An 11,458-nucleotide genomic window follows, 5' to 3' on the forward strand; every position below is an offset into this window, starting at 1 on the left:
CGTTGAGATTTTCAGATATTCATCCTTTGGCACAAGACAATTCCCTCCCCTCGGTGTTTTATTCAAGACGGTGCAGCTCTTTCGTTTCTATGTTGGTGGACTAGTTTCGTAGGAGTCACCGTACTATCAAGAGGGGATATGCTTTGGTAAGGCTAGGGTGGAATCAACACGTACGCATCTGTATCGCACCCGCTGAACCTTTCCGCTTCAATGGAGATCTCATTCCCCTTCCTGTTGGCCTTGTCTGGTCCCAACGTAGTACCGCGGGCCACGACGGTAGTACCGCCCAAGTGCAACAAGCGGTAGTACCGCTCCTCAGCGGTAGTACCGCTTGGAGCCTTCCACCGTAGTACCGCTGCGGCTCCGAGCTCCTACCGCCTCGACTCGAGGGCCCTTTTTCTTATGTCGGGTTTTGAGGCACTAGCTGCGGCAGTAGAGGCGGTAGTACCGCTCCTAAGCGGTAGTACCGCCCTTACCATCGCGGTAGTACCGCTCAGGGTCCAGGACCTTGCTCCCCTCCTTTGCGCGGCAGTACCGCTAGGCAGGACGGCAGTACCACTGGCTCAGCGGTAGTACCGCCCTCCCCAGCGATAGTACCGCTCTCTGCGTGGCTGCTTGGGGGGTAACGGTTGGATTGTTCCCCCCACTATATAAGGGGGTCTTCTTCCCCAAAGTTGACCTACCTCTTCCCAAAAAGCTCCATTGTTGCTCCATGCTCCATTTTTGCCCGATCTCTCTCCCTAGCCAATCAAACTTGTTGATTTGCTCGGGATAGGTTGAGAAGGCCCCGATCTACACTTCCACCAAGAGAAATTTGATTCCCCCCCACTAATCCCTAGCGGATCATGTTACTCTTGGGTGTTTGAGCACCCTAGACGCTTGAGGTCACCGCGGAGCCATAGTCCATTGTGGTGAAGCTTCATGGTGACGTTGGGAGCCTCCAATTAAGTTGTGGAGATAGCCCCAACCTTGTTTGTAAAGGTTCGGTCGCCGGCTTCAAGGGCACCAATAGTGGAATCACGGCATCTCGCATTGTGTGAGGGCGTGAGGAGAATACGGTGGCCCTAGTGGCTTATTAGGGAGCATTGTGCCTCCACACCGCTCTAACGGAGACGTACTTCCCCTCAAAAGGAAGGAACTTCGGTAACACATCCTCGTCTCCATCGGTTCCACTCTTGGTTATCTCGTGCCTTTACTTGTGCAAGCTTACTTGTATTGTATCCCTTGCTTGCGTGTGTACTTATTGTTGTTGCATCATATAGGTTGCTCACCTAGTTGCATATTTAGACAACCTACTTTGATGCAAAGTTTAATTTGTTAAAGAAAAGCTAAAATTGTTAGTTGCCTATTCTCCCCCCCCCCCTCTAGTCAACTATATCGATCCTTTCAGTCGGGTCCGGTGTGGAGGACATGTCTGTACAACCCCATTTTCCCCCACATATGGGTTGGGTTTGGAGTGACAATTCATCACACCACAACAAACACACCGAGAATTACATCAATGGATCAAAATCATGTAGGGTTGCTAATGTGATTTTTGTATTGAAGAACAAGGGAGATATGACGCCACATAACTGTTATTATGGACTCATAGTCCGAGGAAGACTACTCACGCATGATCTTTTTATACGAAGTCCTATCTTGTGCCTATTGACATTTCTGAGGAGAGTGTTAATGAACTAGCCAATCAAATGGGATGCATTACAGAGGGTGTGCCCTTTACATATCTTGGACTTCCTATGGAAGCTACCATGCCCAAAATTGATAATATTATGGCTAGAGTGAGTAGACTTGGTAAGAAGCTATCTTGCATTGCATTCATGTAGTCATATGTTGGAAGACTTGTACATCAGAGAGTTGTCATCCTAGTGTCAATACCATGGACTTGGCTTCATCACCAAGGGACATGCACATCACATATACTAAGGTGAATACTATCATTTATGTGTGTATACTTGGTTCTCTCTTGGATGGTACACTATTTGACCCCCCTCATGCATGTATAGATTTGAGAGGAGCTTCATGCGCAATGAGGAGTGCAAGCACAAGAAGACGACAACACCATCCAAGAGGGGGTCGTGAAAGCAGCGATAGATGAAGTGGTGCAAAAGCTGCACCACCGGACAATCCGGCCAACGTCTGCACGAGGCTCCAAACCTTTTGTTGCCACCGGACTGTCCGGTCAGAAGGGTCGGATTGTCCAGTCGACTGTACTGTCCGGTAGCGCGTCTGCATGCGGAATTTGGGCAAAGTCCATGTATCTTTACCCTTTTGCCCCTCACTTACCCCTTCATGCCTTGGACCTACATATATCCCTCATCCTTCTCCTCCATTTTAGGGTTAGCAAAGACTGGAACTAAAATCATAGAGCTTTGCTCATGTATCTCCCTCTGTGGGATCTATCTTCTCTAGTGGAACCAAAGCCTCCTAATGCGAGAAGGATTCCCCAAGTAAATTATCAATGCCTTCTATTGGGAGAATGATTCCCAAGTGAATCATTAAAATCTCCATTGGTGGTGAAGAATGGCTTCATAGAAGCATCAAGCCCTCCTCGAGGATATGCATGCCTCTTCCCATGGCCGGTGGCCACTACTGCAAAGGGACGGTTGGCGCCACGACGAGCTAGGGGGCGGCGTTGCGAACATGCACCACCCGCACTGTGAGCGGTCATCTAGTGATGATATGAGCACTGTGGCTGGTGTTGCAGCGAGACCGGCCACAACTTGCGCCTGGTGCTACAAGGCCGACACTTGATGGTCACCCTGTGCGTTCGGTTTATTCGGTTTACATGGTTTGGTTTATACGGTTTTTCGGTTTGTAATACTTCGGTAAATACGGTATGAAATTAAAATACAGTTTGGTTTCGGTATATACCAAATTATTTCGGTATGGTTTCGGTATATACCATAAAAACCAAAGTTGACGTGAATTTGAAAATGACATAATAATAATTTGCAAATTTATGACTCAAAACACATACTATTTTACACAAATAGTATATGACTATATATATAAGTATATATGCATGCATTGATTCATCTGTTGATGGTTATGGACGTGCTTAGCATTTCAAAAAGAGAAAAATGACTATGTTACAAGAAAATTTTACATGCTTAGTAATGAATTTGACTCATGTACAAGAAAAATGACAATTTGTATGGTTGTTCATCTCAAGAAATATAAATTTATTTTTTACTTCGGTTTATTCGGTTAACCGTTCGGTATTTTGGTATGTATATAAAAACCAAAGTTTAAATCGGTATGAAAAGTTCATACTATACCGAAACCAGAAACCATAAAAACCATAAAATCAGTTCGGTTTGGTTTATTTTCGATATGGTTTTTTGGTTCGGTTTTTAAACGCACAGAGTGACTCAATGGGGCGTGGCGCTGCAAAGCCAGCCCCGAGCTCTCAGAAAAGCTGACCATCAGAGCTTTCAAGGTTCCTCGATGGTGGTGCGATGATTGTGTCGATGCTTTAGGGGCACAGCCGGCACTGCAACATCGGTTGGCGCGACGACCGCAGATGACTCGCGATCCAGTAGGCCACAGGATGCTACGGCGACATGGGTGGGTGTTGCAAGCCCACATTGAATGTTGCAAGTTGATCGCCGCACTACCGCAAGAACGACGAGCGACGCTGCAGGAGGGTCACTGTTGCAAGCCCGTGCCAGCTGCCGCGAGGTGCCACACAGAGGTGCAGTGAGGCTGATCACGGACTACTGCTACTTGCTGTGAGCTCAACGCCCACGTACTACGAGGCTGCACCTCTGTGTGGGTTGTAAGTTGTAACCGCCAGGGGAGATGGGTGGGAAGGATGACCCGAGCATGGTTTTCCAATTTGGAAGGACCTGGCTAGATGTAATCGATGGCTGTCGACTACTGATTTCCTAAGAAAAAATTGGCTGACCCGCGTAGCCCAAAACCTAGCACCTCACCAGTCATCATCACAAAACTAAACTCGCGTCCAATTACACGGAGAAAAAGGGCCACCTGTGGGCTGTGGCCTCCGGACAACCAGTCAACCAGAGAGGAGAGCGCGTCTCGTCGCGCGCACGAGCAGGCGCCGGAAACATGGCCATGGCGGCGCACGCGAGACGGCTGGCGGCCTCGCGCGACGACCCGTCGGCCGCCCCGACGTCGGGGAGGTCTCAGTTCGACCTCTCGTCGGGGGCGGCCACCGCCGTGGTGTTCCTCTCCATCGTGCTCTGCTTCATCCTGCTCTGCACCTACTGCCGCTGCGCTCGGCAGCGCGCCATGGCGGCCGCGCGCGGCGGCCGTGCCATGCGCCACGGCTTCCCGAGCGCCCTCCTCCGCCCAGCCGACGGCGCGGCGCTCCCCGTGGTGCGCTACGCCGACGCCGGCGCCGGCGCCAAGAAGGGGCAGCAGCCCGAGGGGGACTGCCCCGTCTGCCTCGAGGCCTTCGGCGACGACGACGGCGTCAAGGTCGTCCCGGCGTGCGGCCACGTCTTCCACGCCCCCTGCATCGACCGGTGGCTCGACGTGCGCAACTCATGCCCCGTCTGCCGGTGCGTCGTGGTCTGCCACTACGCCGGCCGCGCAGGCCCTGGTGCCGGCGACGACGGTGACGACCAGGAGATCGTGCTGGAGCGCGTGGTCGCCATGATCGAAGCGATAAGAGAAGAGGAGGCCGCGGCGAGGCGCGCGCCGGCGACCGCGAGGGCCCGGGGGTGATGACGCGTACATGCCTGAGGGGCTGAGGGTGTACAGGCACAGCTAACCTAACTGGGTAAGTTTATGTTTTAGCTTTGGTGTGATAGTACAGAGTGGTAATAACTTCACAATTGTGCAAATTCTCTTAAGAACACTGAGTTGTGTATGATCAAAGCATTATACATATAGAATGTGATGATTGTCAGTTTCATTGTTCAATAAAAATAGCTATGAACCCTATTTCTCTAAATTCGGCGAATAGCATTCCTAAGTTTGCTGGTCTGTTTCACCGTGGTAGGCTCCGAAGAGGCAAAACTAATGCAAACAAGGTATTATTAATCAAATGTTAGTTGATGTAAAAATATATATTGATTATGTTAGCATTTGTTAGGATATTTGTGAAATGTATACTCCCTCCGTTCCGAATTAGTTGTCGCGGGTATGGATGTATCTAGATGTATTTTAGTTCTAGATACATCCATTTATGCGACGAGTAACTTGAAACGGAGGAAGTACTTGTTAATCATTTTGAATATATATAACCAACGACCACCTTAGTCGCACACATTATAAACCAGGTAAGCTGTATTCTCAAGGCTATCAATTATACATGCATAGACAGCCAGCCAGAAATTGAGAAAGAAGTCTCCTCCTTGTTGGCTAAAGGGAGCACAAATCATTGACCCCTTCCTCGCCTGATCCTCCATTTTCAGAATAAATAAATGTAAATGGGGCCAAGCCAACTAGGAGACATTTTGTTCTATATTGCTTATATTATTGGATAGGTATTAGGTGGTTGCTTTCCAAATCCAATTGTAGCCTGCGCCAATTTGTCACTTGGCAAAACTACAGCCCGCTAGATAGCGACACGTCGAATACCCAATTCGAGCTTTCGCTAATAATAAATAAATAAATATAAAATAAATTGAGCTATCTTATCCCAGTTCCTATCAGATAGGATTTTTTAGGTAGAGTAGCATACTAGTTTGTATGTAGATATGAAGCCTCGCAACCCATATGGCTTAATAATTACTCTCTCCGGTCCGTTTGAACTAAAACCTTGTCACTTATTATGAATTGGAGGGAGTAATATTATTTTAGGTACTATAATTATTTGTCTAAAATACATGCAGCAGATTCGGAGCGCCCACCGCATGTTTCAAGATCAGTTCAGTTCAGAAGCCATGCTTCAAGTTTCAACAAAGAGGAGCATGTCCTTGGCTTTGAACACAGGATCCTATCAGCTGATCCATACTTTCACCGAAGCTGGTGAGTGCAAAGGACATTCGAAAGGCCGCTGTCTAAACACAAGCTATTATTTCTTGATCAGCATGCAAGCCAAGAGTTCTCCAGGCACCAATGCATGAACATCATCAACATGTGGACTGAACCCAACTGTTTTCTTCAATGATGACCTGACTGCCAACAGTTTCAGATTGTCCAATCATCCCGAGTACTCAATCATCCCCCATTTCTTTCTTTGCTACTAAAGACCTCTTGTAACCATTGCTCTGTTGGGTCCCATTGTCACATTCAATCAAAGAAGCTATATGCCAAATTGTGTTTGACAGAATACTGTCCTCAACAAGCGAATAACAAAGTAATCGACAGACTATGTGCATATACTCCCTCCGTCTCAAAATAAGTGTCTCAACTTTGTACTAAAGTTAAGACACTTATTTTGGGATGGAGTGAGTACTATATTACATGTGAAAGAACATTAGCCTACAAAAGGATATCACATGAGCAACTATACAATTCAGCAAGAGAAACTACACTTATCAGCAGTTGATTAATTTACAAAGATGAACTAACCAACGGTTATGTTGGCTCTGTGTAAAGGGAAGAGTGGTCTGTGTGGTTATATGAACCGATGAATTTTAGGCTATCCCCTAGCACCACATATGCTTGCGACAACTAATAATCGGTTGAGACTAAGTGTAGTAGGGCCTCCCAACTGCTAACTGTGAATGGTTGTTGTTGCCATGTGATTGCTTCATCACTGAGACCTGAGAAGTGAGAACCATGAGCATTTTATTCTTTTGGGGGCACAGCTTCCGGTGCAGCTCAGAGCACATATCCAGTTCTGCACTTGCTTGGAATTACTCAGCTCTTGCACGGTGGTTGTCTGGGAATGCCGGTACCCTCCGACGTCGACAAAATATGTCCTGATAATTAGACAACCATGTCGTTATGAGGACACAAATACTGATTGATGTACTCACGCTCACGCTCGCGCATCTACAATATCAGGAAAGTATAAAGAGTTATCAGTGATTTCCTCATTGATAGAGGGTTTACTGCCATAAGCTTCTTCAATGAATGAGTTTACTGCCATAATTTTCTTCAATGAAAGAGGGTTTCTTACCACTTGATAAGTGTAGTTTAGCCCAATTTTATGACACATTATCTGCTATCAAACCATGCAGTCCATGTGCCGCCAATGTTACACATTCATGTTACTGTTACTTTTTTTGAGTTTCATCACAACAAATCAACTTTTTATGGTGGGAATTCCCAGTACTACATTAGCTAGTATCTACTGCATCTGTCATGGTGTGTCTGAGTATTCGATAGCAGGTAAAGTTTTATCGAAGTAGCAGCCTTGAATTTAACCCAAATTTTTTTCGTGCTCCACATCTAACAAATCAAGTTGCAATTGCATGTAATCGAAGGAGCAGGAGAATACATGAAGTACCTGTACTGTGGACTGTGGGCCTTACGGTTATGGCACACAGTTGCTCGTCATCCCCTAGAACCATCGTCCCTTCCTTGCAGTTGCACTTTTCAACTCCATAACTAGTTCTTCTCGTTGAGCCTCCACTTCTGCATATTGCATGCTCACGTTGAGTAACCGATCCTGCATGTCTTTTAGCTCTGACTCCAGTTGTGCTATCCTGTTCCCATCCTTGTTATCCTTTTCATCCCTGCTACCGAGTTGTCCCTCTCCCGTTGGACTGTACAGGGTAAAAAGAGAGTATGATCTTCTGAAAGGTACCCCGATATCATCGATTGATGCCTTACACTAGTAAAAACCGCATGAAACGAAAACCATTCTAATGTGCACAATATTTTGATCATGATAATGGTACGATAAAGGTTATATATTAGAAGTTGTCCATTTACGGACGCACAAATCAAATGTCTCACTGTTTCTTTTCTCTCAATCAATAGAAACATTTTGACTGCACGCATTCTAGGATGTCATCTATTTCCAAATGGATGTATTCTGCACAAGGAGACCATCTGGGGGCGGCAATGTTGCACCCTTATATTAGATGCACTGGTGACAGCAGCAAGTAAAGGCTGAAAAGCAGCTGGGAGCATGCATCCAAACTATCTTTTTGTATAGAATAGTTTGTTATTTTTGAACATTTTTTGTATAGAATAGTTAATACCACATGGATAATTTTACATGAATGTTGTTTCTTATTATGGGAATGTTAAAAATCTGACGTCGATTTTTAACCATGGCAAATCAACTGTTTTTTATGGCAAATTGTGTTGTCGCCAGGATGGCAATTTCCTTTAGCAAGCATGGCAAATCCTGGCAAAGAACTAAACATGGCAAGAATTTGCCATGCTTGCTAAAGGAAATTGACATCCTCACGACGGTATAATTTGCCATCTCAGGCGTTCGATTTGCCATGCTAAAAAATCTGACGTTTGATTTGTAGCGAAATACTTCTTTTTAATGCTTAATGGAGTGGCATAGATGGTCTGCAGCCTTCAGAACATGGGAGTTTAATTAAGACTCCCATATACATGGTATAGCAAAGGAAATCTAGTGAAAAATGAGTTTTGCTAGTAACAGATGTCAGAGGGAGGAGGGATGCGATAAATCACTAAACCTTTGCAGCTGCGCCCTATATGATTTATTTTCCTCCAATGCATCAGCAAGTCTAGCCTCCAGTAATTCTAGCTTTGAGTGAATGTCTAGATCTTCATTAACATGAGTACCTCCATTGTCATTAGCAGCGTCGTCATTACCCTAAAGTAGCAAGGAAATAGTTAAGTGAAAATAGTGCACATGGCCATCACATTTAAATCTACGTAAACCCTGATCTAGAACAAGTTGAGGTATAATTCTAAATGGCTCACCTTATTTACTACAAGCTTTGCTTGAGTGGATTTACGACGATTTTCTTCATCGGCATCATGCAAAGTACTCTGGATACAAGAGACTTTGTCTGTTAACATGGCCTTCTGCACCTTTAGTTCTTCACATTCTTCAGATAGTGACTGCATACGCTCTTCTAATTTTGTCTTTTCAAACTTAGCCTGATCAAGAGAACTTTGTAGTTTGAAAACTTCATCTTGGATGCTTGCCATTTTGCTAACCTGGATTTTTAGTCCAGAAATTTCCTCCATTACTTCCAGTTTCTCATAATCACTGGATTTATACTTCAACTCTAGTTCGTCTGAAGTTTTCCTTAAGTTTTCTTCATTGGATCTAGCAGCTTCCATCAATCTTGTCATATGCTCAACATCTGTTGTCAGCGTTTCCTCATTATGTTTGGATGCGTTAAGCGAATCAATCAGGCCTTTAATTTTGGTTTTAGACTCTGTACGAAGATCTTCCAACTGAGACTGATAATGTCTCATTTGTGCACTGACATCTTCAAGGTTAGCCTCAAGTTTAGCCTTGTCTGCTCGCAGGATGGAGACCTCATGTATGCTATCCAAGGCAGCACTTTCTTTCTCCCCATCTGTGGAGGACAGCTGTGCAGTAAGGCTCATGACCTCCCTCTCAAGATTCTTCACTTCACCAATCTTTTCGTTCTCTATCTTGTGTAAAAGGAAATGTGCACTATTTATCCTTTCTTCGTGTTCCTTGTGCTCCTGGAATATATTCTCCAGCTCTGAAAGCAAAGATTGCTCTTTTAAAGTTACCTCTTTTTGAAGTGTAGAGAGTTTTGCCTCTAGGAACTCTGCTGTTTCGAACAAATCCATTGTCTTCCTTTTTGATTGATCTAATTGCTGCTCCAGCTGTGCACAATGGTCATGTAATTCCAGCTTCTGCTTCTTTAGGTCAGTTGTTAGAGTCTGAAGAGAACTGCATTCTTCAGCAACACTATCAATTGTGGCCTGTAGTTTTGCATTTGATCTTCTTAGAGCCTCCGAATCCTCTTGTACTTCTGACAATCTAGTTTGGGACTCCAAATGCTTTTGCTTCATTTCCAGCTTTTGAGCTTCCATCTCTGCTTGCTGCTGTTCTACTAAATCCTTAAGATTTGCGATAAGTGCTATAGAATAATCCATTTCTAGCCTGGTTGACTCCTCTTCACTTGTGAGAGAAGTCAACTGAGCCTCTAGTTCAGATATGAACTCCGAAAACTCAATATTCTCTTGTTCCAGCTTTGTTACAAGCAACTCTAGTTCAACTTTGTGGCTTTCAAGCTCGCTAATCTTTGTTTCGAGAACCTTATTGGCAGAAGCATGAGAATCTACGCTACTGGTAAGCACAAGGAGATCTTCTCGCGCTTCATCCAAGCATTTTGATGTCATGCTACTTTCTTCAAGTGATGCTGCCAGACGTTCCTCTAGCTGATCCTTCTCCTTCTGAATATCAGAAATAGTGTTCTCCATTTCTGTCGTACAATGTTGCAGACCATTGATCTCCTGTTCTTTCAGGATAACTGTACGCACAAGCTCATTGATCTTTGTTTCGAGAACCCCATTGGCAGAAACATGCGAATCTACACTGCTGCTAAGCACAAGGAGATCTTCCCGCACTTCATCCAACAATTTTGAAGTCGTGCTACTTTCTTCAAGTGATGCTGCCAAACGTTCCTCTAACTGACTCTTCTCCTTCTGAATATCAGCAACGGTGTTCTCCATTTCTCTAGTACAAAGCTGCAAACCATCGATCTCCTGTTCTTTCAGCATAACTGTACGCACAAGCTCACTGATCTTTGTTTCGTGAACCTCATTGGCAGAAACATGGGATTCTACACTGCTGGTAAGCACAAGGAGTTCTTCTCGCGCTTCATCCAACCATTTTGAAGTCATGCTAGTTTCTTCAAGTGATGCTGCCAAACGTTCCTCTAACTGACTCTTCTCCTTCTGAATATCAGCAATGGTGTTCTCCATTTCTCCCCTACAATGTTGCAAACTATCGATCTCCTGTTCTTTCAGCATAACTGTGCGCACAAGCTCACTGATCTTTGTTTCGAGAACCTCATTGGCAGAAACATGGGAATCTACACTGCTGGTAAGCACAAGGAGATTTTCACGCGCTTCATCCAAGCATTTTGAATTCATGCTACTTTCTTCAAGTGATGCTGCCAAACGTTCCTCTAACTGACTCTTCTTCTGAATATCAGCAATGGTGTTCTCCATTTCTCTCGCACAATGTTGCGAACCATCGATCTCCTGTTCTTTCAGCATAACTGCACGCTCACTGATCTTTGTTTCGAGAACCTCATTGGCAGAAACATGGGAATCTACACTGCTGGTAAGCACGAGATCTTCATGCGCTTCAACCAAGCATTTTGAAGTCATGCTACTTTCTTGAAGTGATGCTGCCAAACGTTCCTCTAACTGACTCTTCTCTTTCTGAATATCAGCAATGGTGTTCTCCATTTCTCTCATACAGTGTTGCAAACCATCGATCTCTTGTTCTTTCAGCTGAACTGTATGCACAAGCTCACTGATCTTTGTTTCGAGAACCTCATTGGCAGAAGCATGGGAATCTACACTGCTGGTAAGCATGAGATCTTCATGCGCTTCAACCAAGCATTTTGAAGTCATGCTACTTTCTTGAAGTGATGCTGCCAAACGT

General features: G+C 44.9%; 2 protein-coding genes across 3 annotated transcripts; both read left to right on the forward strand.

Moving 5' to 3' along the window:
- Positions 1 to 3,934: 3,934 nt before the first annotated feature.
- On the forward strand, positions 3,935 to 6,295 carry LOC119338506 (RING-H2 finger protein ATL39-like). 2 transcript variants are annotated; one of them, XM_037610839.1, is made up of 2 exons: positions 3,935 to 4,750; positions 5,808 to 6,295. In XM_037610839.1, exon 1 carries the CDS (start codon positions 4,075 to 4,077, stop codon positions 4,693 to 4,695), a length of 621 nt encoding a protein of 206 aa, XP_037466736.1. In that variant the 5' UTR covers positions 3,935 to 4,074; the 3' UTR covers positions 4,696 to 4,750; positions 5,808 to 6,295. The 2 variants fall into 2 exon arrangements, with proteins under 2 accessions (XP_037466736.1, XP_037466729.1); XM_037610832.1 differs by having other exon boundaries at positions 3,940 to 4,750; positions 5,811 to 6,295.
- A 4,300-nt stretch (positions 6,296 to 10,595) lies between these two features.
- On the forward strand, positions 10,596 to 11,450 carry LOC119338522. The gene is made up of 3 exons (XM_037610848.1): positions 10,596 to 10,888; positions 11,001 to 11,131; positions 11,244 to 11,450. The coding sequence occupies exons 1-3, from the start codon at positions 10,780 to 10,782 to the stop codon at positions 11,328 to 11,330; spliced, it is 327 nt and encodes a 108-aa protein (XP_037466745.1). The 5' UTR covers positions 10,596 to 10,779; the 3' UTR covers positions 11,331 to 11,450.
- Positions 11,451 to 11,458: the final 8 nt, after the last annotated feature.

The sequence above is a fragment of the Triticum dicoccoides genome, chromosome 1B, assembly GCF_002162155.2.
Source record: "Triticum dicoccoides isolate Atlit2015 ecotype Zavitan chromosome 1B, WEW_v2.0, whole genome shotgun sequence".
Lineage (NCBI taxonomy): Eukaryota > Viridiplantae > Streptophyta > Magnoliopsida > Poales > Poaceae > Triticum > Triticum dicoccoides.

What these genes read in the sequence shown, in the direction of transcription:
- LOC119338506 (XM_037610839.1), top strand. Translation starts at nt 4,075, where the DNA reads ATGGCCATGGCGGCGCACGCGAGACGGCTGGCGGCCTCGCGCGACGAC.
- LOC119338522 (XM_037610848.1), top strand. Translation starts at nt 10,780, where the DNA reads ATGTTGCAAACTATCGATCTCCTGTTCTTTCAGCATAACTGTGCGCAC. An exon ending in CATGGGAATCTACACTGCTG is followed by an intron (nt 10,889 to 11,000) that starts GTAAGCACAAGG and finishes TCTGAATATCAG; the next exon opens with CAATGGTGTTCTCCATTTCT. An exon ending in CATGGGAATCTACACTGCTG is followed by an intron (nt 11,132 to 11,243) that starts GTAAGCACGAGA and finishes TCTGAATATCAG; the next exon opens with CAATGGTGTTCTCCATTTCT.